The following is a 24,585-nucleotide window of genomic DNA, read 5'->3' on the forward strand; positions in this document are numbered from 1 at the left end:
CCTGTCTCTGCTTCCTCCCAGCTGCCCATGCCCCTCCTCACTGGCAGAGCATGAGAGACTGAAACGTCTTTGATTGGGGTAAGCATTACTTAGCAACAACCAAAACATCGGTGTGTTATCAGCATTGTTCTCAGACTAAAGCCAAAACAGAGCACTGCACCACCTAATAGGAAGGAGAAAAATAACTGTTACAGCTGAACCCAGGACAGAACATCTGCCAGGGACGTATTTACAAACAGCAACTGTGTATTTATCAAGTTAGGAGGTGAATTGCCAAAGAACGTAAAAAGTCTTGACCTGAAGAGATCATAATTTCTGTAGGTGGAGAGCCCAGACAGGTTTGGGGATTTCAGAACAAACATATTCAAGTGTATTTACTGATCAGAATAAGCTATACTGAGCTCATGGCACGGAGTGAGAGCTGATAAATGTTAGTGGAGGAAGGATGTAAAATGCTTCCAAAAGAGTACAGTACTCTTTACAAAGAGTAAAGTAAGATTTTTAAAAGTCAAAAGAGATGAACAGGAATGACTCTGGTTTAACTAAATCATAAACCATTATAATAGCAAAAAAATAAAATCACATTGTGAGACAGTTTGGCTACCATTGAGTGCCCAATAACAGCATAAAAATACATGGTATAAAATCTTACTAGATTACATGGTACAAAACCACTCACAGCATGTATGTATCACGGGAGAATAAAGGGGTTATCTTTCCACTAGTGGCCCTTTCAGTACCATAGCTCACAGGCATTTATGTCAGAAGTTGTTCCAACATGGACAGCGGTTATTCGTGGTGCAAGAATATATGAGCTCCTGAAGCTGAGCTTCCAGCGCCACAGAACAGGAGCACAGAGGTCTTCTAAACCCTTGGCAATCCATCTTCACTAACTGTGCCATTCAGGATAATCTTTGGAGTCTGCTTGTTGTCCCCAGCTTCTTCAGCCTTACACTCCGGAGGCTCTAGGTCGTCATATTTTCTCCGATAGACCACCCTTGAGATGAGGGTTATCAGAAACATTTCCATTATGAGGAGCTGCTGGGTCATATCTGCCAAAAAGGGAGGCAAAGAAAAGGCCCCATAGGGGGAAATGACTATCAGAGACAAAATACTTGGCTTATTCATCTGCACAAAAGGAACAAGCTTCACCACCCTGTCCCAATAAGGGAGTGTCTCTCACACTTGGCAATAAAGTCAGTTAGAGAACCGCCCATCAATAAGCATGCAGTAAGTTATATATGCAAACCCCAAGGGATTTAAGAGTAATTATACATGTTGGTTTATTTTCCTCTCATTTCTGACTCCAAATCTTCTCATTATCAAGTTTTCCTCTGCAACTATCACACCTATAAAAATTCTGCTATTGTCTTTTTAAGTAAAAGCTGAGGTTTTCCAAAAGCTACATGATCCCAGAAGATTTTGGGAAAACACCAGATATTACAATTAGCAACATTGAACTGGCACCTTTATAAGTAAATGAAGAACATACATACTCCACAAAAGAACTTACATGCTCCTCTTGCTGAAGAGGAGAGTGGTGGAGCACAGGGAATGATTCTTTGTGTGGCCAAGATGTTGATAATGGATGTCTGCAGGTGGTTTAGAATGACAATAAACTGCACCAGAAAGAGAAAACAGATGCCTCAGCCACAAGAGAAAGGTTTACAGTTCACACAACAATTCTGCTTTCATAACAGACCCTCTATTTGCCTCATTCCTCCTTTCTGGCCTTCTCTCTCCTCCCGTCTACCAGCAGGCTGCCTGCCAATCTGCAGAATTCATCTTTAGGTCAGGATGATCTTGTTCTGAATGCGAATATTAAACATCTGCTTGGAAAGTGTTTCTTCTCAGCCCTCCATTTAGGAGGTACAATATATACAGACCTCCCAGATGGGCTTTTAAACATTATTGAGCTTTGAATAAGAGAGAACAATGTTCTAAGATCTTCCTATTAATGTGACCTGTGACCTTATGTTCTTCCCTAGTGGAGGAAGGACCAAAAGAACATCTTTTCTGTTATCTCCGCTTTTTGTCACAGCAGGGAGATGTGGTGCTCCCCAAGTTATATAGACTGTCTTTTTTGCCGGAAGGGATGAAGGACTCTTCACAGCTTAGGTTCAGCAACAGTCACACATCATATTACCTGCTATTTGCTGAGCTAGGACCCTGGAGATACCAAAGTGTATCTCACCCTTCTGGGTGTAACTGCCCGAGTATAAACCCTCTCATTAACAGCATTTGCCATCCTAAAAGTGGATTCATCCTAATGCAGCTTTGCGGGTGGGACTGTCCTGTTTATTGCATTTATAAGTGCTTACTCATTTACTTCACAGAGACCTAAGTGCAGCAGCCTTCATGTCCTATTCAAGAAGGATGCATACCGAAGGATTCCGCTGTACTCTCTTCAGGGTGGTGTGGAAGATGGTGGCCCTGTCCCTGGGCTAATCCCTATCTGGCTCTGTTCCTTACTATTTAATGATTCCCAGTCAGTATTTTCACTTATATCTAACTTGGAAGTACAGAATGACCAAGAAAAATGTTGTAAAACAAAATACTGTGACATGCTGAAACAGTCCAAACAACAGCCACCCACATGATGCTCCACATCCTCTCCTAGTTTAAAAGTACACACCAGCATTTTAACATTATGTTTTGGGATACTGCATCTACAACACTTCCTTTGAGTCCCAGAGAAGGTGCTGTTTTGACTTCAGTTGCCTAAAGATAAATGGGTTTTTATGCGGCTTTCACATCTCCAGCACTCCTGAGAGACTAGAGGTAAATCAGTTCAAGCTGACACTCAACAGCAGCCAAGGAGAATGCTTCAAAAGGATGCAGCTTTAATTAGGTAAAAATATGCCTTTGCGTAGTGTATTTAATGGGGAAAAAAATACCATAACTTTCCAACAAAGGACCAAGAACCAGAGAGACAATGTGTATCAGTAGTTAAGGGAAATTCTCATCGGAAATATTAAACTTCTCACCTGATAAAGAGCAAACTTTGGGATGATCTTCTTACAGATAAGGAGAGTCCTAACTTGCTGAAACATGATTGCAACTGGCCACAGAGCAATAATGGTGAGGACACCAACCACACAGCTAATCCATATTGCAGCTCCTTTGGTTGATGCCTGAGAAGCAAATCAAACAACCATACCTATAAAACTTTACAGTGCTTTTTAGTATTTCCAGGAAGAAGCTGTGAACAACTGGATGATGCAAATGTTGAAATGCTTATTGCTGTCTCCATGAAAGCTGATGGCGGTGGCAGTTGCCAGGGTTGCATGGGGAAACTGCACAGTACCTGGAGTGTACTCTCACCCAGCTGGCACAGACCTGTGAATCTGTTCAGCCTGGGAAGGTAACAAGTGACACAACCCCTCAATGTGACCCCAGCAGCACCTGGGGGTGCTCAGCAGCTCATGAAAGCAAATGTAGCATGACATCTCAGACAGGTCATCTTTTTTACCAGCAACAAAAAAAAGTGTTAGTTTTAATCTGAGTTATCTGTGAGGTGGAAAATATTAGCAGATACAGACTGCTCCATCATCTTGCAGCTCACATGGTGCAAAACAGAAGAACAGTAGTAACTTTTCTACGTTGCACAGACAAACATGAAATTAGGCTTCCTGTTTACATGCCAGTACCTAGACTTGTTTCTTAAGGCTACACTTTACTAAACACAAGGCATGAACATCCCACAGGGCAACTTGCACTCCTGTTATTCTAACCATACAAGCTGGGAAACATACTGGAGCACAGTCTGATGCCTAGCTTACCCTGATGCCCAGTTTCTTTCCAAGAGAAGCCAGGAAATGGAGAGTCTGGGGGGCAGCAGAAATTATATTTCAGGGTCTCAAAAGAATACAGAAAGGACTCACTTGGAACTGCTCACAGATGTCACAGTTTAGTTGTCCAAGATACTAACATCAACCCTAAAACCGATAGATTTTGTGAACCATCTCCTATTAAAATATTTACTTACATTGTAAAGGATGTAATTGCCATTAGTCCAAAGCACTACTGATAAAAACATGAGCACAGGTCGAAGGAGAGCGAACTGAAAGGTGCCCAGCTTCAGCCAAAAGAGGCTTCGCCTGACCAGGAAAAACAAAGGAAAAAATCACATAGGCTGAGATCTTATCAGCAACTTTAATAACATTATTTTTTTTTTTTTATGCTGTCAACTGTAGCATGAGGCTAAAATCTGGGGAGGAACAGCTTCAAGATTAGAAAATCCTTCCAAGAATCACCAAGTGATTATTTAATAGTCTCTGCAGAAACAGTACTTTTCTGTTCTGCAGCAATTACACACTAACCAGAGCTGGGCAAAACGTGATGTCTTTCCCTGGCCTGAAGCTAACCAGAGAGCCAGCAGCAGTATAACCAGTTCTGAACAATAATGCTGCTCGCTCTTGCCTTGTTGCCTTACTATTCCAGTTCTCTGGTGAAATTGGGCAGTTCAGCCTTCCTGTTCAGACACTTCCTAGCCCTGTGGTAGATCAAGAAAGGGAATCGTACTGACCTAGGTGAAAGGTTTTCAATGCATCGTGAATACTGTCATGTAAGCACCTGGCTGTGCTCCTCTGTATTCTAACAGAAGAAAGGAACTATCTTTACTATCTTTCACTTGGCAAATTGCTCAAGGCCAGCAGGACAGCTCAGGATTTCCTTACTTCTGTCAGGATAAACTGGGTCCAGGGCACAGCTCAGACACAATAGCCTGGCCAGCCAGCATTAAAGGCCACCAGGAAAGGGGCAAGTGGACTTTCTAACAGAGGGCATGAAAGCTGACTGTCATGAACTCTCCTTCAGTCTTCAAAGGACAAGCTGTAGCTCCTATGGCTGGCTCACGTTTTAGTCTTCTATTGTGTATTATTTCCCATCCTGACAAGGTTGTCTTCACGATAGCTCCTTGGGCCCTTAAGACTGCCATCAGAGCTGCCTCAGCAGACAACAGGCTGCCATTCAGTATGCTACAGGATATAGCCATGAACCTGGAATGATAGGAATTGCTCAATGAATATATGTAATAACAACAGGATTATGAACAGTACAAACCCGTGGAAAGGCCTGCAGCTGACCAGCCACTAAGTGTGTGTGCCTATTCAAAGATTTCTTATTCCCAAAGGGCTTTAAAGAACAGTTTGACAAACAGTGTAGTCACTGCAACACCACAAGTTATTTCCCTTGTCAACACAGGTCTTGACCATTGGACCTGTCCTGCCACATCTCTCCCCATTGTATGTCTTGTTACTTTGCCTCATCTGCCTACTGTATCTTGTGAGCTTTCCCAGCACTGCTTGGTAGTACATGTTTTTTAAAAGCATGAATCCCCCCCTTGGAGCGGCTCCCTGTTTCCCCTGAAGGTACCTACAGGAGGAACATGAGATTGACCTTTGTCTGTCTGGTACTGCCTGCTCAGATTTAAAAAAGACCCTACCCTGCCAGGGGAAAAGGCGAGAAGTTAGAAGTGGAGACAACAGATGGGTTTCCCAGTGCTGCAGAAACTGGAGAAGGAGCCCTAAGCCCTCTGCAGAACAAAAACCCTTAAGTTTTTAAACAGACAGCTGTCCTTCCTCCCAGCAGCAGTAGGCACTACTTAGCTCCTGAATGAAGCTGATATTAGCTAATGCTATCTGCGTAAGCTGCCTCTGGACTGACCAACAGGAGGGCACAGTAGAGGAACTGCTTCCAAGCTCCCAGATACTGCAACCTGTACAAAGGGTGACAGACGTGTAAAGAAAACCAGATATACTTGCGACACATTAGATCTACAGTACAGCTCTGTCCCATGGCATTTCTTCAGCTCTGACTGTGAAATGAGCCTGAACCAATACCCATTAAAATGGGTAGGAGCCATTTACAACTATATCAGTAGTTGTTGATTTTACATCATTGTATTACATCCAGTTTTGGAGCCACATTTTTCAGCTGGTTTGTTACCTATTCTTCTCGGTGCCTCCAGCATGTAAATAATTTGTAGTACTATTCCATTAAAATAAAATGATGGAAACAATAGTTTAAATTACAATACCAAATGAGGCAGTTAAAAGAAGAATTATTACAATAGAAAACAAGAATTTTTGCAAAGGCATCATAGGCAAACTGCTGTGTTACTTTCATTTAACCAGACCATGAAGTCCCTGCGGTCCCTCTGACACTAATGTCCAGGCCCTCATGGGAAAGTCTCTGTCTTGCAGTCCTTCAGCTTTTGCTTTTCACGACAGAAACATTCTCATACTCTGTGAGCAGGAAAGCCCTGGGAAATACTTGATGCTTGCAGGCTGTGATGTGGTGTGTAAATGACAGTGACATTAACCAGAGGAAGAGCCCCACTGCTCAAAGCAGACAAGGTTTATGTTACGCTGTATTGGCTCCTGTAAGTGCAGCTCTCCAACCTTACCCCACTCCTCAAAGATGGTTTAATACTAAGTTTAGTAGAAGAAAATACTTGGTTTTGCCACACCAGACAATGTCACTTCTTAGAGATCAAAGCTTTCCAGGAATCACATCCATTTTTTGTTCCAAAAATTATTTTAATCTGAAGTAGTTTTAAAGTCAAAATCAGAATAAAACATTTCAATTTTATCAAAGTAAGAGAAATTTTCTTTCAAAGCAGCCTCAATTTGACAATTTGTGAAAAATACCTGATTTGGAGACATTTATTCCCTTCTGGAATAAAAAGAAACTGAAATCTCTATTATTAGGTTTCTGAAGTACAAATTTCTTCTCCCACACACCACTGCTACTACAGAAATGGGTTCTCGGAAGATAATGGGATTAGTTGGGGAGATATCAAGCGCTCAACATCACTGTGAGTGGGAACACTGCACTGGGTTAAATTGAGAGAGCTCATCCTCTCGACTCTAATGCAAAATCATGCAATATAAGACCAGAATAAATTACTGGTGATGTACAGCCCCAAAGTGATGGCACTGTTTAAAAGAGCCAGCTTGCCACTGACTTTCAGGAAGCTGGGAGGCCCTTGCTGTAAGCCTGGCCTTGCCAAGTGGGCTGAATTCCAGCAGCCGTTTTCCAGCTGGGAAACCTTAAAGGGCAACTCACCTAGTGATGCGCACATGAGGGAGGCAAAGGCAGCAGCAGCAGCAGGGACCGGTGCTGATCTTGAAGTGACCATTTTCAAACCGCTTGAGGAGCAGCTTTTGACCTCCACAATCTTTAATCATCATCATCAGGAACTTGTGGATAACTATGGCAAAAAATCTAGAAGAGGAAGAGAAGGCCAGCTTGAGTTTGCCTGTGTGTCTCTCATATGCCTGTGCAGGCCAGTGCTGCCTTCTGTCCATGCTTTTTACAGCCTGTGCTTTGCAATCAACGGAAGTTCCACTGCTATCTTTGAAAAACTGTCCATCACCTCAGAGTTAGGAGCTGCCTAACCTAACCAAAACCGAAAGATGAATAAACGGAGGTAGAGAGCAGCTGTGGAATTTCCCAGAGCCACACTGGTGGCTGATGGCAGTCACTACTAAAGTAGAGGGGTTTCTGGCCCAAGCCATTATGACCATGTTTTTCTAACAGGTGTCTAGTCCTTGCTCATCCAAACTTTTTATAAGTCCTCTCCCTCCTCTAAAAAAAAACCCCAAAATCACCACCCAACAACAAACATCTATCTATGCATACATACATATATGTATACATACATATATAAAATTGAATGTGCTGTCCCAGCCAGGGTGTGGTTCCTCTCCAGCCAAAGCTGATCCAAGCACTGACTGCTGCAGCCCCACCTCTCCCTCCTTCACCAGCTATGGATTCTTAGCCTTCCCCAGGAACTACAGATTGTGCAACCGCCCTTTCCTCCCTGTCCCTGGCTGATTTAGGGAACTGATTTCACTGAAATCCAAACTCTTCAAACAAAAGAGGTCCTCTTCAGCTGCACTGCCTCCCTAAAGGGGCTTCCTGTGCAGCTGAAGACTATGGGGTAGTGGATGTAAGTGAGGGGACAATAACCTGCAGCTTGGGCAGGGGAGGAGGAGGGTAGATTCCAACAAACTTGAGGTGCCGTAGGATTGGATCTTTGGAAGTTCCTGGCAGTCTGCACTACCTGCACAAGTTGCTGCAGGGTAACAGTGTTCCCCGATGCTATTTTCCCTCATTTTTTACTCTACTCTCTTAGTAAATGCAGTGTGACATGGAGTGTGGGGTGAGATTATTCATGACAGTCTGAGACACTGTCCTGTAGTAGGTTCCAACATCATCCTAAAATCAACTGTGGAGTGTCCAAGGCCACAGCATCCTCCCCACCCTGTTCTGCCTACCAGGGCTGCACCATCACCTCCAGAAACCAAGGACCACATTTCTCCCTTCTCCTCTGTGTGTGTCAGAGCTGTCATGCTTGTACATAGAGTGTTTTTATCAGGACAACCGTGGAACATTTTTACATCAATATACTCATCAGGGGTTTGCTAATAATAGACCTCCATGGCTCATCATTAATGAAAGTGCAGAGAAGTCGTCACGGGTCAGAATCTCATTCCACATGACACATAGAGAAAGAAAGAGTACTGCTTCAAAGCTCCTGTCAGTCTGAGGGATCAATTACATGTGAGTCACAGATCTTTCATATTGAGGTTCCCACACTAAGGGACTGTAGCACTGGGAACTGCTTCAGCATTTTCCACCTCCCAGAAAGAGCTGCCAAGAAATTTCAACTCGAACCAAAAATAACTGAATTGTTAAATTCACAAAATGACTGTGTTTACCAAGAGCAGAGGATGTTTAAAGGGAAGAAATTCAGGGTTTGGACAACATCTAGAAACAAGGAGAATACTCACACTGCTGCTGTGAAATCTGTAAACATTGTTGAGCGAGGAATCCACATGCCAGTGCATGAAGTAGTAGCGATCACCTACAAGGAAAGGGAGGAGGGTTGTACGAAGGGCAGAGATAAAGCAGGTTCATGTGGATTTTCAGGAAACCCCCATTTTCAACATTCGATTTTATCTCTATTCCACGATAACTCACTGGAGCTGCAGCATTAACCCAAATGATGATTGATCTTTTGGAGGAGGGGATTTTCTTGTAGATGTAGACCACTTCCTCTATAAACACCAGGTTGGCAATTAGCGTCATCAGAGTCAAGATTGCAAAGAGAAATCTCCCTGGTAGGTCAAGGCCTGCAGAGAGATTAAATAAACCAGTTCTGATTTATTTCATAAGCATTCCAAACATTTAATATAATGACACCATCTCTGAGGGGTTTGTTAGCCCCATTCCTGCAAGCAGATGCACTCATTGTTAGCTAGATAGATAGACCATTGGCTTCAAAGGATGATTAAAATACTTAAGTTCATGACTACATCTTTCCAAGATCCACAGACAATATATGGGAAGAGTATGCCTCCATGGCCTCAAAGCATTACACAAAAGTCCCATGCAGGAAAATGAAGTTCCAGGACAAATGTCTTTAGATTAATGTAAACATATAACAGAATATAAATAAGTACATAATGCATAAATAAATAAATACAGTAAATACATATTCTGGGAACTTTTCCAATCAGAAAACAAGTACATTTTTTACAACAAAAAACATATTTACTCAATATTAGTTCTTTATTTCCATTGCGTGTTCATAGGCATCTTTGTGCATAACTTCATTTGGCATGCAAACTCTTTTAGAGGCTCAATGGAAGTTTGTAGGGAGCAAACAATATAAGGATAAGCCTCTGATATATCTAGCCTGAGATAAAACTTGATGCCTTCACCAAATTCTTTTTCACTTCTCCCTTAAAGCTGTACATGGGTATCAACATTTACCCGGGGCTGATGGTTGAGGTGTACTTTCTTGCAGGAAGTGTGTTTCTGGAGGCAGGAGAAAGCACTGCAGTGGAGTCGTGTTTAATTCAGAAGGTGATGCTCATCCCTGGTACCAGCTCCCACTGTGGCTGTAGCCTATCTAAGGGCACACCGAGAGTGCCTGCACAGGTGAGCCTCTGCCCCAGCCTCTTCAACCTCACCTGCTACAAAAAACACTTCTGGACCTGGCTGCAGGTGGAGCAGCTCACACCTCACATCACAGCCCTCGGTGGAGCCTGAGATCAGGCGCGGGTGTGTGGGCTGGGGCAGCGCTCGGCTCGGCAGGTACCGGGATCCCCGCCGGCCACCCCGTTCTCTCGCACCCGCGCTCTCGGGCTGGGGGTCGTGTCGCCCTCTTTCCCGCACCCAGCGGCAGCTCGGCCCGCTGCCAGGCAGGAGCGGCCGCCCGCCTCCGACCGGGGATTTCCTCGCCGAGGAAGAACTGCGGCGGCGGGGCAGCGGCAGGGGCCGGGGCATCCACCCGCCGCGGCTTGCCCGGCTTGTCAGCGGCTGTCCGGCCGGCAGCGGGCAGACCCCGTTTCCCTCCCGCTGCCCCTCGGCCCTGCCCGGCGGCGCACTTACTCTGGAGAAGCTCCTGCGAGTAGGGCGGCTCGCTGGCGCCGCAGGACGGGTGCAGGGTCCCGTTGGCCTCAGCGTCCATGGCGGCGCGGTGGCAGGGCCAGCTGCCTTGCGCTGGCGGTGCCGATGGGACGAGGCTCGGTGCTCGCCTTCTGGTCCCCGCGGACGGCGGGAGCAGCGATGCGCTGCCGGCTGCTGCGGGCCGCCGAGGGGCGGTTAATGATTAGCCCGGGGCAGGCGGGCAAGGCCCGGCCTCCGCTCTGCCGCCTGGCGCCCAGCGGCCCCTTGCACTGATGGGTGGGAGCCGCAGAGTGATGGGGACCAAGCAGAGGAGCGGGCTGGGCTCCCCCGTGCACCCAGTCCGCCTGCACCCAGCCCGGCCAGAGCAGCCGCTGCGGTCTCTGCCTGCGGAGGCAGATGGTTGCTTGGTCCATGTGCCAGGCTTTCAAAGGGCTTTCCATGGAGCCTTCACCGAAGACTTGTCGATAATGTTGGCTTCCGTGGGGTGGAAAGCTGCACCACCTGCTGCTGAAGGAGAGCGCCTTGAGGGTAGGAACAAACTGCGGGATTCTCCCCTTCCTACATGTCTCACGTGCTGGAAGGACCCCTGCTGCCTGAGCCTTTTCAGGCTGTAACAGAGTGATGGAGGTTGGTGACCCGTTGAATTGTTCTGGATAGTCAGGCTGAAAGCTGCCTGCCAGAAGCAGCGGACAGATGGTTACAGCACAGGGTTGCAAAGCAGCAGGTAACACACTGTATGAGTCAATGCAAAGGAGCGTTTGGGGTGGGGAGGACAGCCCTAACTACCCATGTAATGATGACCTGTTGGCACTCGGGGAAAACATCTTGGGGCCACAATGGATTGTCTTCAGAAATGACAGCTGAAGAATCCCGATGACTATAAAAAGGGAAATATAACCCCCATTTTCAAGAAGGGGAAAATGGATGACCCAGGGAGCTACAGACCAGTCAGTCTCACCTCTGTGCCTGGCAAAATCTTGGAGCACATTCTCCTGGAAGGCATGCTAAGTCACATGAAAAACAACAAGGTGGTTGGTGACAGCCAGCATGGCTTCACTAAGGGCAAATCCTGCCTGACCAATTCGGTGGCCTTCTATGATGGGGCTACAGAACTGATGGACAGGGGTAGAGCAGTTGATGTCATCTACCTGGACTTGTGTGGGACAGTGTCAAACGCTTTGCACAACATCCTTCTCTCTAAATTGGAGAGACATCAATTTGATGGATGGACCACTCGGTGGGTAAAGAACTGGCTGGATGGCCGCACACAAAGAGTTGTGGTCAATGGCTCGATGTCCGGCTGGAGACCAGTAACGAGTGGTGTCCCTCAGGGATCGGTGTTGGGACCGGTCTTGTTCAACATCTTTGTCTGTGACAGGGACAGTGGGATTGAGTGTGCCCTCAGCAAGTTTGCCGATGACACCAAGCTGTGTGGTCCGGTTGATATGCTGGAGGGAAGGGATGCCATCCAGAGGGACCTCGACATGCTTGTGAGGTGGGCTGATGCCAACCTTATGAAGTTCAACCATGGCAAGTGCAAGGTCCTGCACCTGGGTCGGAGCAATCCCAGGCACAGCTACAGATTGGGCAGAGAAGAGATTCAGAGCAGCCCTGTGGAGAAGGACTTGGGGGTGCTGGTCGATGAGAAATATAAGCCGGCTTCAGTGTGCGCTTGCAGCCCAGAAAGCCAACCGTATCCTGGGCTGCATCAAAAGGAGCGTGACCAGCAGGTCGAAAGAGGTGATCCTGCCCCTCTACTCTGTTCTTGTGAGACCTCACTTGCAGTATTGTGTGCAGTTCTGGTGTCCTTAACATAAAAAGGACATGGAACTGTTGGAACAAGTCCAGAGGAGGGCCACGAGGATGATCAGGGGCTGGAGCACCTCCCGTATGAAGACAGGCTGAGGAAGTTGGGGCTGTTCATCCTGGAGAAGAGAAGGCTGCGTGGAGACCTCATAGCAGCCTTCCAGTATCTGAAGGGGTCCTATAGGGATGCTGGGGAGGGACTCTTCGTCAGGGACTGTAGTGACAGGACAAGGGGTAACGGGTTAAAACTTAAACAGGGGAAGTTTAGATTGGATATAAGGAAGAAGTTCTTTCCTGTGAGGGTGGTGAGGCACTGGAATGGGTTGCCAAGGAGGTTGTGAATGCTTCATCCCTGGCAGTGTTCAAGGCCAGGTTGGATGAAGCCTTGGGTGAGATGGTTTAGTGTGAAGTGTCCCTGCCCATGGCAGGGGGTTGGAACTTGATGATCTTAAGGTCCTTTCCAACCCTAACTATTCTATGATTCTATGTATCAGCATGAGAGAAAACGGAAATGAAGGCCAGGAATTAGTGGATAAAGAAAGGAAGACACAAACCAGCTAAAATACATGTGGCGGCCTCCCTTCATCAAGGTGCTATTTCAACAACTTGAACAAATTTAGGGGAGATGGAGAATTTAGGGACCATGGGACATTTGAGGTCACCATGGGCCCTTGTGGTAGAAGCTGCCATCTTGCAGTTTTCACAGGATTCCCAGAGGTTTTGTGGGAAGGACAGGCTGGACACTGCAATGCTGCCAGCAAGAACACAGGGATGCAGAGGAGAGCCACTGGTCAGTGGCTAACGTCAGCAGGTACTCGACTAAGAAAAGGCAGCTCCCTTCCAGTGTGACAGGATTTGGGAGCAGCACAGATGAAGCTACTGACAGCTGTTCTGTTATTGGCAGAAGAGCTCAATCGCAGACCGAAGCCATTTATCTTGAGTCTTTGGCATTGTTGTCATTGCTTTTACTGCACTCAAAGGCAAAGAGGAGAGCTTTACAGTTTCACTGGGAGAGATGTGGCAATAACTGGCTGTTGGAATATGGTATCTACCCAGTCTTCACAGGCTGCTGGGAGCATCCTGCACCCAGCACATCTTCTGCTGCCCAGCTGCAGAAAGATGCAGGCAAAACTCCCGAAATATCATTCCAGCTTATTTCCTATTTGGAAGTGTGTTTACTCACCCTGAAGAAACAGTTGCTACATTTTCTACCCGTTTGCTTGATTTTTTTTAATCCAGCTTTTTGAGGGAGATCATATATTCCAAAATGTGACCAAAAACTCAAATTAGGATTTGATAAAATGGAAACATGGCCCAAGGCCCTTGAAAGTTCCTCCTGAACAGAGATGACAGGATTTGCATCTGCTGCTATTTTGGTCTCCAGGTCCTTGTATTCCCTGAAAGCTAAAAATAAAAATCCCTTTCCTGTGAATCCTTTTTTTGAATGAAGCACATTTGGCAATGCTTTTGTTAAAGAAATTCACACATCAAGTATAGGAGTGATAAAACTCGTGGCTATTTTACCATATTTCAAAGAAAAACAGAGTCTGCTCTGACTTAAGAATCCCTTGAAGAATCTGTACTGTAACAGTTTTGCACCTGACAGTTGTATTTTAGTCATTCAACAATACCAGTGTGGAGCCAATACTGCAGCATAGACTGGACGTGGTGTTGGAAAGCTTCCTGTCTCAAATCTATGGAAAATACACAGCTCGAAATTTAGAGGTTAAGGATTAATTCTCAGCCGCTGTTGTAGCGATTCGTCCTATTCTCTTTTCTACTGGAGCCTCTTGCACAGAATAAAGTCTAAAAACAAACCCACAAACTTACTGTGATTCCTGTTTGTTAGAAACACCGTTTGCCATTAACATTAGATCCATTTCCTTAGATGCTGCTGTACAGCCGGCGGGAGCATGCATCACCTCTTCCTCACATTTTGGGCTATTGGCAGCAGTATTTGCCCATCAATCCTTAAATTTAATGAATAAAATTGAAGAACATGCTGTGATCCCTCTGTTGCCACAGTTGGAGGTCTGCTGCTCTGTGCATGCTTTCTTAACACAGGCTCTTCACCAGTGCCCTCTTCACACTGGCCTCTAAGCCAAATGTCAGGCATCTACACCAACAGCAAACCATTGGAATCCCCAGGAGCCTAAGTACATTTTCCTCCCAGCTTCACTATTCCAGTTTTTTGTTTAACCTTTTAGTTTAAAACAAAAACCAAAAAACCCACCTTCAGCAGCAGAAAGTATTTATAAATGGATCACCTTTCTGTTTAGATGCATCAAGAGATTTTCACATTCCCTCAGAATAAAACCCACCTGTGAATGCAGCTCCCTGCCTCTGTTTGCCAGAGGCTTTTGAGTGCTGTGTGTTCAGCCCCCTTCCAGACAGTGCACTGTTCAGATTTGTTTCTTCTCAAGGAACATACCTCTTTGCTTCTCTTTTTTTAAAACAGCACTGCAGATGTTTCATCTTCCTTCCACTTTTCGAATGATTTCCATTTTCCCATGCATTTCAGCTCTCTTGAATAGTATGCCTGTTGTGATTGTTGCCCCCACAGCATGCAGTCTGGAGGCACTGATGCCATCTGTGGTTCCCCCCTGAAGGAGGTATGCTGGCCTTCAGAAGGTGACGCAGTCACTCTACCCCATACCAATGGGCCAAGCCTGTGGACAGAAATCCTGATGTCAGCCCTGGCTCAGCAACTGAACAGCAGGAGATCCTGCAGGCTATCACACAGGATAAGCTCCATTGCAGAGGATATATAGGAGAGGCTATCCATATTTTGGTTGTAGGGAAGTCCAGCAGACATTCTCATCATCAGTGCAGATGGAAATACAGATGGGAAATACAGTCCCCTTTCTTGGGGGGGGTGGGGGAAAATTATGTTCAGCTGAGTTCAAGCTAACAAGAAAAGGTTGTGTTAGAAAAATAAGTTTTCAGTGCCATAGGACTGTACCTCAGATTTCTCGCAAGTTTGGATACCCAACCAGCTAAGAAAAGTCCCCTAAAATTGGCCAGCTTCCAAAGGCATGCACAGGTTTAATAATGAAATTAAATCCCGTTTCCAGCTTTAGCATATTATACAGCTGAACTTAAATGCAACTTGGCCTTTTCCACTATAAAGTCATTGACTTTTCACCCACTGCCAGTAATAAACTACCTGTTTCAGAAAAGATGGCTCACTAATGTGAGAGGAATATCTGCTTCACTGCTAAAGAAATTAGCTTTATTTGCTTAGCTTATTTTATTGTAGTCGCTGTATTTCTTTATTTTTACAGTTGCTGCCAGGATCCAAGTAACAAGCAAATCCTATTGCTAAGTTGTAATTTTTATGCCTCTTCGGATGGACAAATTTCTACATGAAAAAGAATATCAGGTGTGCCAGAACCTTTATATCTGTGCTTTTAAAAGGAAAATTTAGACAAAGACTGTTATCAGTAAAGAAGCAATAAAAGAGAAAAGAAAGAGGCTTTCATTAAATCTGAAGCTAACAAGTTTGATTTTTATCTCACTTCCAAAGTGGCAAATCAGTTTCTGGCAGTCAATACGGGGGAGAAATATAAAGAAGCAGAATCAAACTATTATTTCTGTAATATATTGTTACACTTTCATCCAGATGTGAGTAATGATTTGTCTTGCCTTACCTTTTAAAGTAATTTATGAGCAACTGGATTTGGCAGTAGAACAACAGAAAGGAATTTCACAGTACTTCATAGTAGAACAAAGAGCTGAAAGAGCCTTATAAAATTAGAACCCTCAAATTGGTGGTAAGGGGGGTAGCCAATAATCATCATCCTGACGGAGAATAGAGGTAGGTAGTGCATTTTCTCTACCATTGCTGTGATAAAGTACACCTATTTGATTGCAGAGCTTTTCAGCAATGGAAGAAGTTTTTTCCCCAAAGGGGAGTTGATGAGCAGTAAGACAAATATATCTTAAGGACCAAGTAAATGCCACTTTGTGAGCATCTCATAGGCGTCCAAGGACACTGATGGGCAAAGACAAACCTTACAGATCTTCAGCTTTGAAAAGAATAGATTAGGATTAAGAAGTTCTTTCTCTACAGTGAATTTTGGTCGATTTTGTCCTTTCCAGTCTTGACTCATAAACCCCAACTTCTAGAGGAGGGCTGCCAAGAACTTTGAGAAGTTTTTGTGTGAAAAATGCCAAGTTCGTCTGTACCAAAGCTTCTGATAAGAGGGATGATTTTTAAAATATTTATTGACAAGATGCTATTTTTCAACTTTGGTTTATGTGGAAACATTTCAGTTTGACGTTTTCTACGTGAACTGTTCTGTGTCTGCTGTTCAAAGCAAATGTTGAAACCTGAAATATTGTGAAACACATTAAAATAAAAAAATGAAAGGGATGGAAATTAAAGTCTGTTTCAAAATGGGGAAATTGCATGCAAAACGATTAATTTGTTTTTTGTTTAAAGAAGTTTCTGCTTTTGAGCTGAATTCAGGAGACCAGACCTTAAGAAAAGCTAAGGACCTATTTATGGAATAGGATAAAAAAAAGCTAAGGACCTCTTTATGGAATAGGGTATGGAGAGTCAAGACTACTGGGTCTGAGATCATGTTTCACAACTGTTTCCTGGAGGGGAAAGCGGGAGTCTCTTTAGAAGCTACTGATGTTGTTCTGACTGGAAGATGGCATCCCAGGCACACCGCCATTGATGACTAAGTCTGCTTTTTCCACAGCAGTCAGGTGCTGGGCAAGACAGAGCTTGCATTTCTTCCCACAGGTCACAACATGTCAGAAATGGGTTTTGCTCCCTCTACATTGTTGGAAAGGAAAAGAAAACCCAACACAAAACACCAACCAAAGCCAGAACATACCCACATGACAGTAAAACTGTAATATAATAATATAGTAGAAAGAACCCAAAACAGAGCAGCCTTCAAAACTAGAGGTGTGGTTTTTTGTGTAGCAAGCAGACCACCCGCTAGCAAGCAAGAAGAAAAGAGCATACATGTGTGAATGCAAAATGTTGTCAGCATGGGTTTTAGTCACCATAGCAGTGAGACTGCCTGTGCCAGTAGCCCGGGTACAGGCGGAATCCTGGACTGTCTGCCTTCAAAATCAGTGCTATGGCCTGAAACTGTGCTTTTTACCTTTGTATGAACACAGCTTGTGAAATTCTGAAGCTTAGCTTGCAAGTAATGCTACAAGTAAAGGTTGGGGAGCTTAGATGGTGTGTTCATATTGTCTGGTTATCCTTCCTCCAGAATGACCCTTATTTCTATCTGGATGTGCACTCCTAAGGTTTTATTCCTGTAAGGAATGAGCAGAAATTAGATTAAGAAAGTTACAATCGGGGGGTGTGGGAGGATGGGGAAGTTGTTTTCAGTTTGCTGTTATTTGAAAGCTGCCTCAATACTATAACTCTTCCTACATGCATGGGAAATTCATGGGTTTAAAAACATTGAAATCCATAGGCAATGTCTGAGTTCGCACTGAGTTGTGAAGGTGAAAGAAGAGCACCAACATCATGCAAAAGGCATCAAATTATGATTTTTTGTCCTGCAGTTCATACACGAGCAACAAGAGCAGTGAAGAGATTTTGGTAGAGAAGAAAGACCATCTGGAGCGCAGTGTGGCTGGAAAGGCAAAGCAAACCCCTTGAAATAAACATCGCGCATGTGGTTGTAATAGCTGAAAGACACACTGTCTGCAAATGAAAACTGGAAGTTAGGCTTCAGACAAATACCACAACTGGGCAGGAATAGCTGGATGGTCTGACATGTTATGAAATAATATACAGATCACAGTAAAGCAGAAAAAATCCCTCTGAGACAAGAGTGAGAGTCTGCACGGCTGTCTCTAGCTCATCCCCCTTTCTTTGTGCAAGTGGTGTCCGTACCTCTGATCTGTGCGTGTTGGACAGATGTACTCCAGGCACAGAACTGTTAAGCCCGGGGCAGCTCTTCTCTTGAGCCTGCGGGTGTCTGTCCCCTCCAGGTCGCACCAACCTGGTTAACAAGTTTGTGCTTCTGCTAAACAGACAAAGTACCTGAAGCACAAACTTGCACAAGACCCTGCAGCTTTCTTCTGCGCACCCCTGCACAGGTGTTTGTACATCTGACAGCTTCCTGCAACCCACAGGGGTTTTCCCCTTAACGAGAAGGCGTGCTTGCTGTGCCTGCACCCTCACCCCCGGGGGGTTCCACTGCCTTCCCCCGGTTCACAGAGAAGTGCAGTGGCAGCTCAGTCTGCCAGAGGGAAGGGGAGTGTTGGGAGAAAGCCACAAGGTCCTTCTCAAGGGGTGTCCATTTTCTCTGTTTTCCTGTGTGTAACGGCTAAATAGTCACACCACGTTAGTATTGCCTTGATAATGAATAACCCGTACTGTTCTTGCAGTTTATGATATTGTTCTCTTGAAAGTCAGAATGCTTTGTTTCCTTTGTATCTGCATGTGGGCAGGAATAGGGCTCTTGTGAGTACAGTGAAGTGGATTCACAATAATCGTGGTATCTTTTTGGTTTTAACAGGGGTTTGTTTCATGCTATTGTAGGAGTCAAGCAACCTGTCTGAGTCTCAGCAGTTCTGTCTGTGCAGTGACAAAACTGTGGTAGCCTGCAGAGCAGAGGGGTGGAAGGGTCCCTCCGGTGATGGTTGCAGAAGGACAAGAAACAGTGAAGTGTCTCTTGATCACCATACAAGGAGACAAGTGATTTTTTCTGATACTTTTCATATTTGGAAATGTAATTTCCATGATTCCTTGAAAAGTAGTCACCAAATTCAGATGTTCAGCTTTGCTGGGCAGAACTGTTACGATTTATTCCAAAGTACAGGGTTAAAGGCCTCATTTGCAGACAGAGGAGACACTGCATAATTATATTAGCTGGTATTTGTATTAGCCAAAAGACAGGCTTGGATCAGCTTGCTTCTTGAGCATAATGAGCCACAAATGACTATAAATATTCACATCCTATCAGCAGCTGTCACATCATCTTAGCAGCTGTCAGGGGGTACAGCTAGAAATCTGTGACTGTCCAAAGAGCGAAATGCAGTCTGAGGTAATATAAAACCTCATCACCAAATAATTGAGAGAATAGGTTCATACCAGCCTTAAAAGGTAAACAAACAGCATCACTGTAGTGAGCGTATATTTATATTTAGAAGTTTCATTTTCTGTGTGCTTCTGCCCTCGCAAACCTTTGAATGGAATCTGACAGCCGTGATTTCGTTTCTGATGCTTTAAACGAATATGCTACAAAAATGCCACTTCCTCCTAAAGCAGCTCTGCCTAAGCAACGCTGACACACTCCTGACAGCGTTAACTCTCATGATCCATTGATATGGAAGATTACACATTAAAAAAATCACCAGAAAATTTGCAGACCCACCAGAAATGAGAAGCAATTTGAACTGGAATAGGTGTAATGAGTATTGTCATCTACTACCCGTGCATCTGGATTTTACCTGAATGCAGTTTTATTCCACTCTTCACACATTCAGCCTACTTAGTCCAAAGTGTTAATTTGCCATCCTCTTCCATCTGGAGTAAATACACACGTAGGATGTAGGCGCACACCGTAGTCGTCTGAACTGAGACACAAGCTCCTGAGTGGTTGTGAACTGGGGCTCTGATATGCAGAGCCAAAAGGCTGCAAAGCAGGACTTTCAGGACATACCTGGCTTAACTCAGGAGGGATTTCTTTGGCAAAGGTTCAATACCTGTTTCTTTAGGTGAAACTCAGAGCCTATCTTGCTATAAGGAAGCAAAACCAGTATCTGCCAGTAGAAAAGCAGACAGCTTGGAAGTTCCTGATTCTGTCTTTGAAGCTAAGATGGAAATTCCTGCTCCAAAATGTCAGAGTTTTGGTACTCCTGCGTTTCCAGAAGGTCCAAATCTGACCTGTTGGGGGACTGGGGAAAAAACCCATTCATGGAAGCGACTCATTTTTGGGTAGGGTACCCTTTGCACATTCCACTTACGCAGCTTGCATAAGGGTAGGATGATCCACCCTGGGCACGAGCTGGCAGGCCATCCTGGTCCAATTGCTGGCTCCACATGTAGCATGCATGGCAGCCAAGCGGTATCAGCTGGCCACAGGCAGGCAGGCTTGTACCTTGAGAGGAGGATGTCACCCCCATGCAACACAAAACCTAGTGCTTGTAATTGTATGAACAGTTATTCTGGCACCTTCAAAGCAAAGTCAAGAGGGGCAGGAAGGCTGAGGCTGAAGAGTAGGAAAGATGCATGTGATGATTCTGGTGAGGGCTGGGACCTCGAGGGTGCAGGACTTGCTTTGGGCTCTCACCCAACAGCCAGCAGCTGAGATTTTGTAGGAGACCAACCATGTCTCGCCGAAGCTTCTCCACTGTCAGGGTACTCTGAAGTTAGCAAGATGATTCCTGCATGACTGAGGATAGCTGCAGCAGCATATCCCCAATGTCCACCTCAGGTTAGTATCAGCAAAGCCTCCTTTAATCTCTGTGCCAGGACGTTATTCTCCAAACCCGTCAGTGTAAGTGCACAGACTTCCTAAAGGTGAATTTCATCAGTATTTGTTTTAGGAAGGAAGGAGCTGCTCTAGAGCAACCAAAAGTGGTACCACTGGCCACTTTCTTTTATTTCCTGAGCCATGTTCAAAACAGTTGTTACATCAAATTCCTCTTACATTTCATCATCTCATCTCACAACATGCAATAAATATATCCAATAGATCCTGAAGGGACAAAGAACACTGTGAAGAGATTGTTAAAAAAAGAGAAAAACATAGGAAAGAGAAGGAAAACCAGATGTTTTGCGTGCTAGTGAGGCAAATGTGTAGGAAGAGAATTTTATTAGCCTGGCTAGACTAAGCTGGGAAGAAACAGGAAAGATTTCAGATGTGAGGAGCTATCAAAACCAGCAGTGTGGCAGCGACCTTTTAATAGCTATATTTGCTCCCCAAAACAATGTATGGCTCACATACAGTAATGTTAGGTCACTTTTTAACTGCAACTAGGCTCAAAAGGCAGCAGCGATTTTAACATACTATGAACTAGCCCCTAGAGAGACCTTTTCTGCACATCTTTCTCTGGGTTTGATGAATTCACTAAGTGTTTTCAGATAGTGCTTACATTCCTGATGCCTCTTTCCCTCTTCCCCTCATCTTTTTGTTGTTTTATTAGAATAACGTTTTGGCTTACAGGATAAATTGTTCGTGTTAATATGTAAGTTGAAGGGCGTGTGGTCTATTTGAGACCCAAGCAAGCTTTCTTCCTCTTGCTTGGCAGTTCCCATGGCAGCATCTGTTAGCGCTCACTTATCCTAGCATCCTTCTGATTTACCTCCACTTGCCTCTTCTATTATCTCCTCTTGCCACCAATTTCCTCTTTCCTAGCATCTGACAAGTTGACCAGCACCTTCATACAGCAACAATCACAGCTCCCCCCAGCATCTTTCCGCCCTTGCTGACAGCTGAATAATACAGTATCTGTCCTGTTTCAGAACTGTCATTCCCACATAATAATTTTCAGAGAATAATTTCCCTGGTGCCCTTTCTTTCTTTTTGCTCTGTCTCCCCATTCTACGTAGTCAGTTTACAGTTTCTCCAATATTTACTCCCCAGCAATTCATTCTGACTTTGTAAGCGGAGCAAGAAGCTGAGTAAGTTCCACCCAAATGCTGAGCTGTGTATTTTGGGAGGTAGGTGTTCAAGTCTCACGATAGAAAACCATTATCTTGTCTGACTGTCAGGTAATACTTAGGGTCCAATTTCTGCAGTGCAAACATTTGCATGGCTTGAAAGTAATTTATCCAAACATTTGACAACAACTGCTTGGAATTTACTACGGCTGAAAACACTCGCATCAGTAAAACTAATCAGGTGAAATACTTGCAAAAAGTGGCATTCTTATCTCTCTAGGAAGACTGGAAACTTCATAATACTTGCTATTTTTCTTGAAATCTCTTTTTTTCTGCAAGAATCTCAGCTTTTGCTCAGAATAAAAATCCATTTTTTTGGATTTGTATATTTTTATCAGAAAAATACTGAAAATACCCTAAAAATTAAAAAAAAAAAAAAAACCCAAAGCAACAACAAAACCCCCAAAATGCAATAAAAGATATATATCTCTTTAAATCGCATCATTCTGGGTTGTAACAGCTTAGCCTAATAAGCTAGAATACTGAAGAAAATGTATTCAACCCAAAAGCAGGCTTTTAATGATTCCCAGGCTATTTTTGCAACTCTTGACGAACCTGTTCCCTTTTTAGGAACAGCATTGTTATGCACTCAGTATGGTTCCCAAACACATTCATGTGCTTCTGGTTCTTGCAATTCTGGAAGAAGGGGTGTTCCCTTGCCTTTACTTGCTTTCTGCCTGCAGTTCCGACTGCCTTTAGTGGCCTTTGTGGAATCTGTTTCTATCTCACTGGAAAGTTGTTGACCTGTATAAAACTGTGCGGAGCTGAGGGTGGCCCTGGGAAGCCCTGATGTAGCAAAATCAGTACCCATTTTAGGAGGGTAAAGATATGCCTATGCCCAAGCAACTCACTGCTTTCATGTGCCAGCAGAGAGCATCTCTCTCAGCTGTGTTCCAGTACCAGTTCTCCATCCACCCTTATCACCCACGTGCAGGACGCCCAGAAAACAGCAAGTGATGCTGTCTTGGAGAAACACCATGCTGTCATGCTGGATTATGCAGAGCTGCAGACCAGCTGAGGGGTGATGGCACCCTCAGATATCACCTATTCTGACCCTCTGCTCAGGGGAGGGCCAGTGAGAACAGGTTGCTCCAGGCTGTGTCCAGCTCGGTTTTAATATCTCCATGGATAGAGACTCCACAGCCCCTCTGGGCAACCTGTGCCAGGGCTTGATCAGCCTCACAGTAAAGAAGTGTCTTATTATGTTCAGTGGAACCTCCTGTGTTTTGTTTTGCACCCATTGCCTCTTGTCCTGTGCCTCTGAGAAGAGTCTGGCTCCACAATCTTTGCTCCTTCTTTACTCCTCTACAAATATCATCAGGTACTTCTACGTATATATTTATATATATATATACATATTGCCACCACCATATAGAACACCACCGGATATTTTTAGACATGAAGATTCCACTGAGTCTTCTCCAGGCTGAGCAGTCCCAGGTGTCTCAGGCTGTCCTTGTATGCGTGCTATAATGTACACCCATCAACCATTTAATGTGCTCAGCTGCATCCCTGGAATATTCTGGTTTCTATATGCTTGTTTGTAGAGCATGGGTACTTCTCTGACTAACGAATGTACCTGTGTGTGTTCTGTATGCCCAAATAATTCAAGAATGCTGTTCTGTTCTTACCTCTGCATCTACAGGAGATACTGACAAGAAGTAAACCACACTGGCAGGGTCTTACCCCATACCCCAAAACCTAATGAAAAATTACTCACATCATATTTTGTGTATTTGATGCAACCTCAGTGGCAAAGATCTGAAGCAAAAGTGAACCCCAACCCCTCCCCATTCCCTGTAAGGATTTCAGAGGGGAAGGGAAGCCTGAAAAAGGAGGGAAACCCTATTGATAACTCATGGGAAAGAGGGGAGGAAAGCAGGCCTGAAACGTGTGAGCGCAGCTGATGCTGCTTCATTAGGTCTGAGAAGTGTTTCTATTAAGAATCATCCCTGAAAGTGAAGCAAAGCTTTTGATGGCAACAGAGCCCAGGAGCCAGGGCCAGCTGGCCTGCTGGACTGTCTGGCAATAAATGGACAGGGAGAAGAGCCCCAGCACTGGGCACAGCAGGACAGCCTCCCCCGAGGCAGAGGTTGATGAGGAAGCCTGGGCTGTCCCTGCCACCTGCAGGAAAACACCTGCCTGAGCTACTGGTTCTGATCTGAGAAATGAGAGTAGAGATGAAGGCTTTCCTGTCTGTCGGAGTGAGCAGGAGCAAAGTGTGACTGATGGCACAAGAGCCGAGAGAAGGTCCCTTCACACAGCTGGGGTGCCAGCCTAAGCCACAGCACCTAATGGTCCCAAACACCCAGGGGAGGGCTGCTCCGGAGAGGCAACAGTTGCCCTACCAGATGACAGAAGAGGGTAAAAAAGCATTCCATAAACTGAGATAACTTATGTTGTCCTTTATCAAACTTGCAAATGTTTTCTTCTTTATCCTCAGCTAAAATAATGTGAAGGCAATTGATTTATATCCTAGAATGAGTTGGGAGAATTTACTCCCTGAGCACAAGGATAGTTGGGTGTCATTTTCTAATAGAGGATGAGAAATGGAGGAAGGGGCCCAAATGATCCCATCTAAATATGGCCCTTTGTTCTCCCAGCCAAGCCCTGGCAAAAGGGCTAAGTGGGAAAAAGAGGCTCGTTTCAATTGCCTGTCTGCAGCTATTGACTTGGTGTAATTTTGGCAGGTTCCTTGGGTATTA

At 44.7% G+C, this 24,585-nt stretch overlaps 1 protein-coding gene across 2 annotated transcripts; it reads right to left on the bottom strand.

The window, feature by feature from the left end:
- Positions 1-347: 347 nt before the first annotated feature.
- Positions 348-10,724, bottom strand: LOC136013445 (organic solute transporter subunit alpha-like). 2 transcript variants are annotated; one of them, XM_065677255.1, is made up of 8 exons: positions 10,408-10,724; positions 8,992-9,143; positions 8,802-8,875; positions 7,072-7,230; positions 3,989-4,100; positions 2,988-3,134; positions 1,514-1,619; positions 348-1,052 (listed from the first exon to the last, which is right to left on the bottom strand). In XM_065677255.1, the coding sequence occupies exons 1-8, from the start codon at positions 10,484-10,486 to the stop codon at positions 865-867; spliced, it is 1,017 nt and encodes a 338-aa protein (XP_065533327.1). In that variant the 5' UTR covers positions 10,487-10,724; the 3' UTR covers positions 348-864. The 2 variants fall into 2 exon arrangements, with proteins under 2 accessions (XP_065533327.1, XP_065533328.1); XM_065677256.1 differs by lacking the exon at positions 10,408-10,724 and adding an exon at positions 9,787-9,877.
- Positions 10,725-24,585: the final 13,861 nt, after the last annotated feature.

This window comes from Lathamus discolor, chromosome 4 (genome assembly GCF_037157495.1).
Source record: "Lathamus discolor isolate bLatDis1 chromosome 4, bLatDis1.hap1, whole genome shotgun sequence".
NCBI lineage: Eukaryota > Metazoa > Chordata > Aves > Psittaciformes > Psittacidae > Lathamus > Lathamus discolor.

Coding starts and splice junctions, on each gene's coding strand:
- LOC136013445 (XM_065677255.1), bottom strand. CDS start 10,486: ATGGACGCTGAGGCCAACGGGACCCTGCACCCGTCCTGCGGCGCCAGC. Junction 3,135..3,988: donor GCAATTACATCCTTTACAAT/GTAAGTAAATAT, acceptor TTTGCTTCTCAG/GCATCAACCAAAGGAGCTGC. Junction 1,620..2,987: donor CAAAGTTTGCTCTTTATCAG/GTGAGAAGTTTA, acceptor TTTCTGGTGCAG/TTTATTGTCATTCTAAACCA.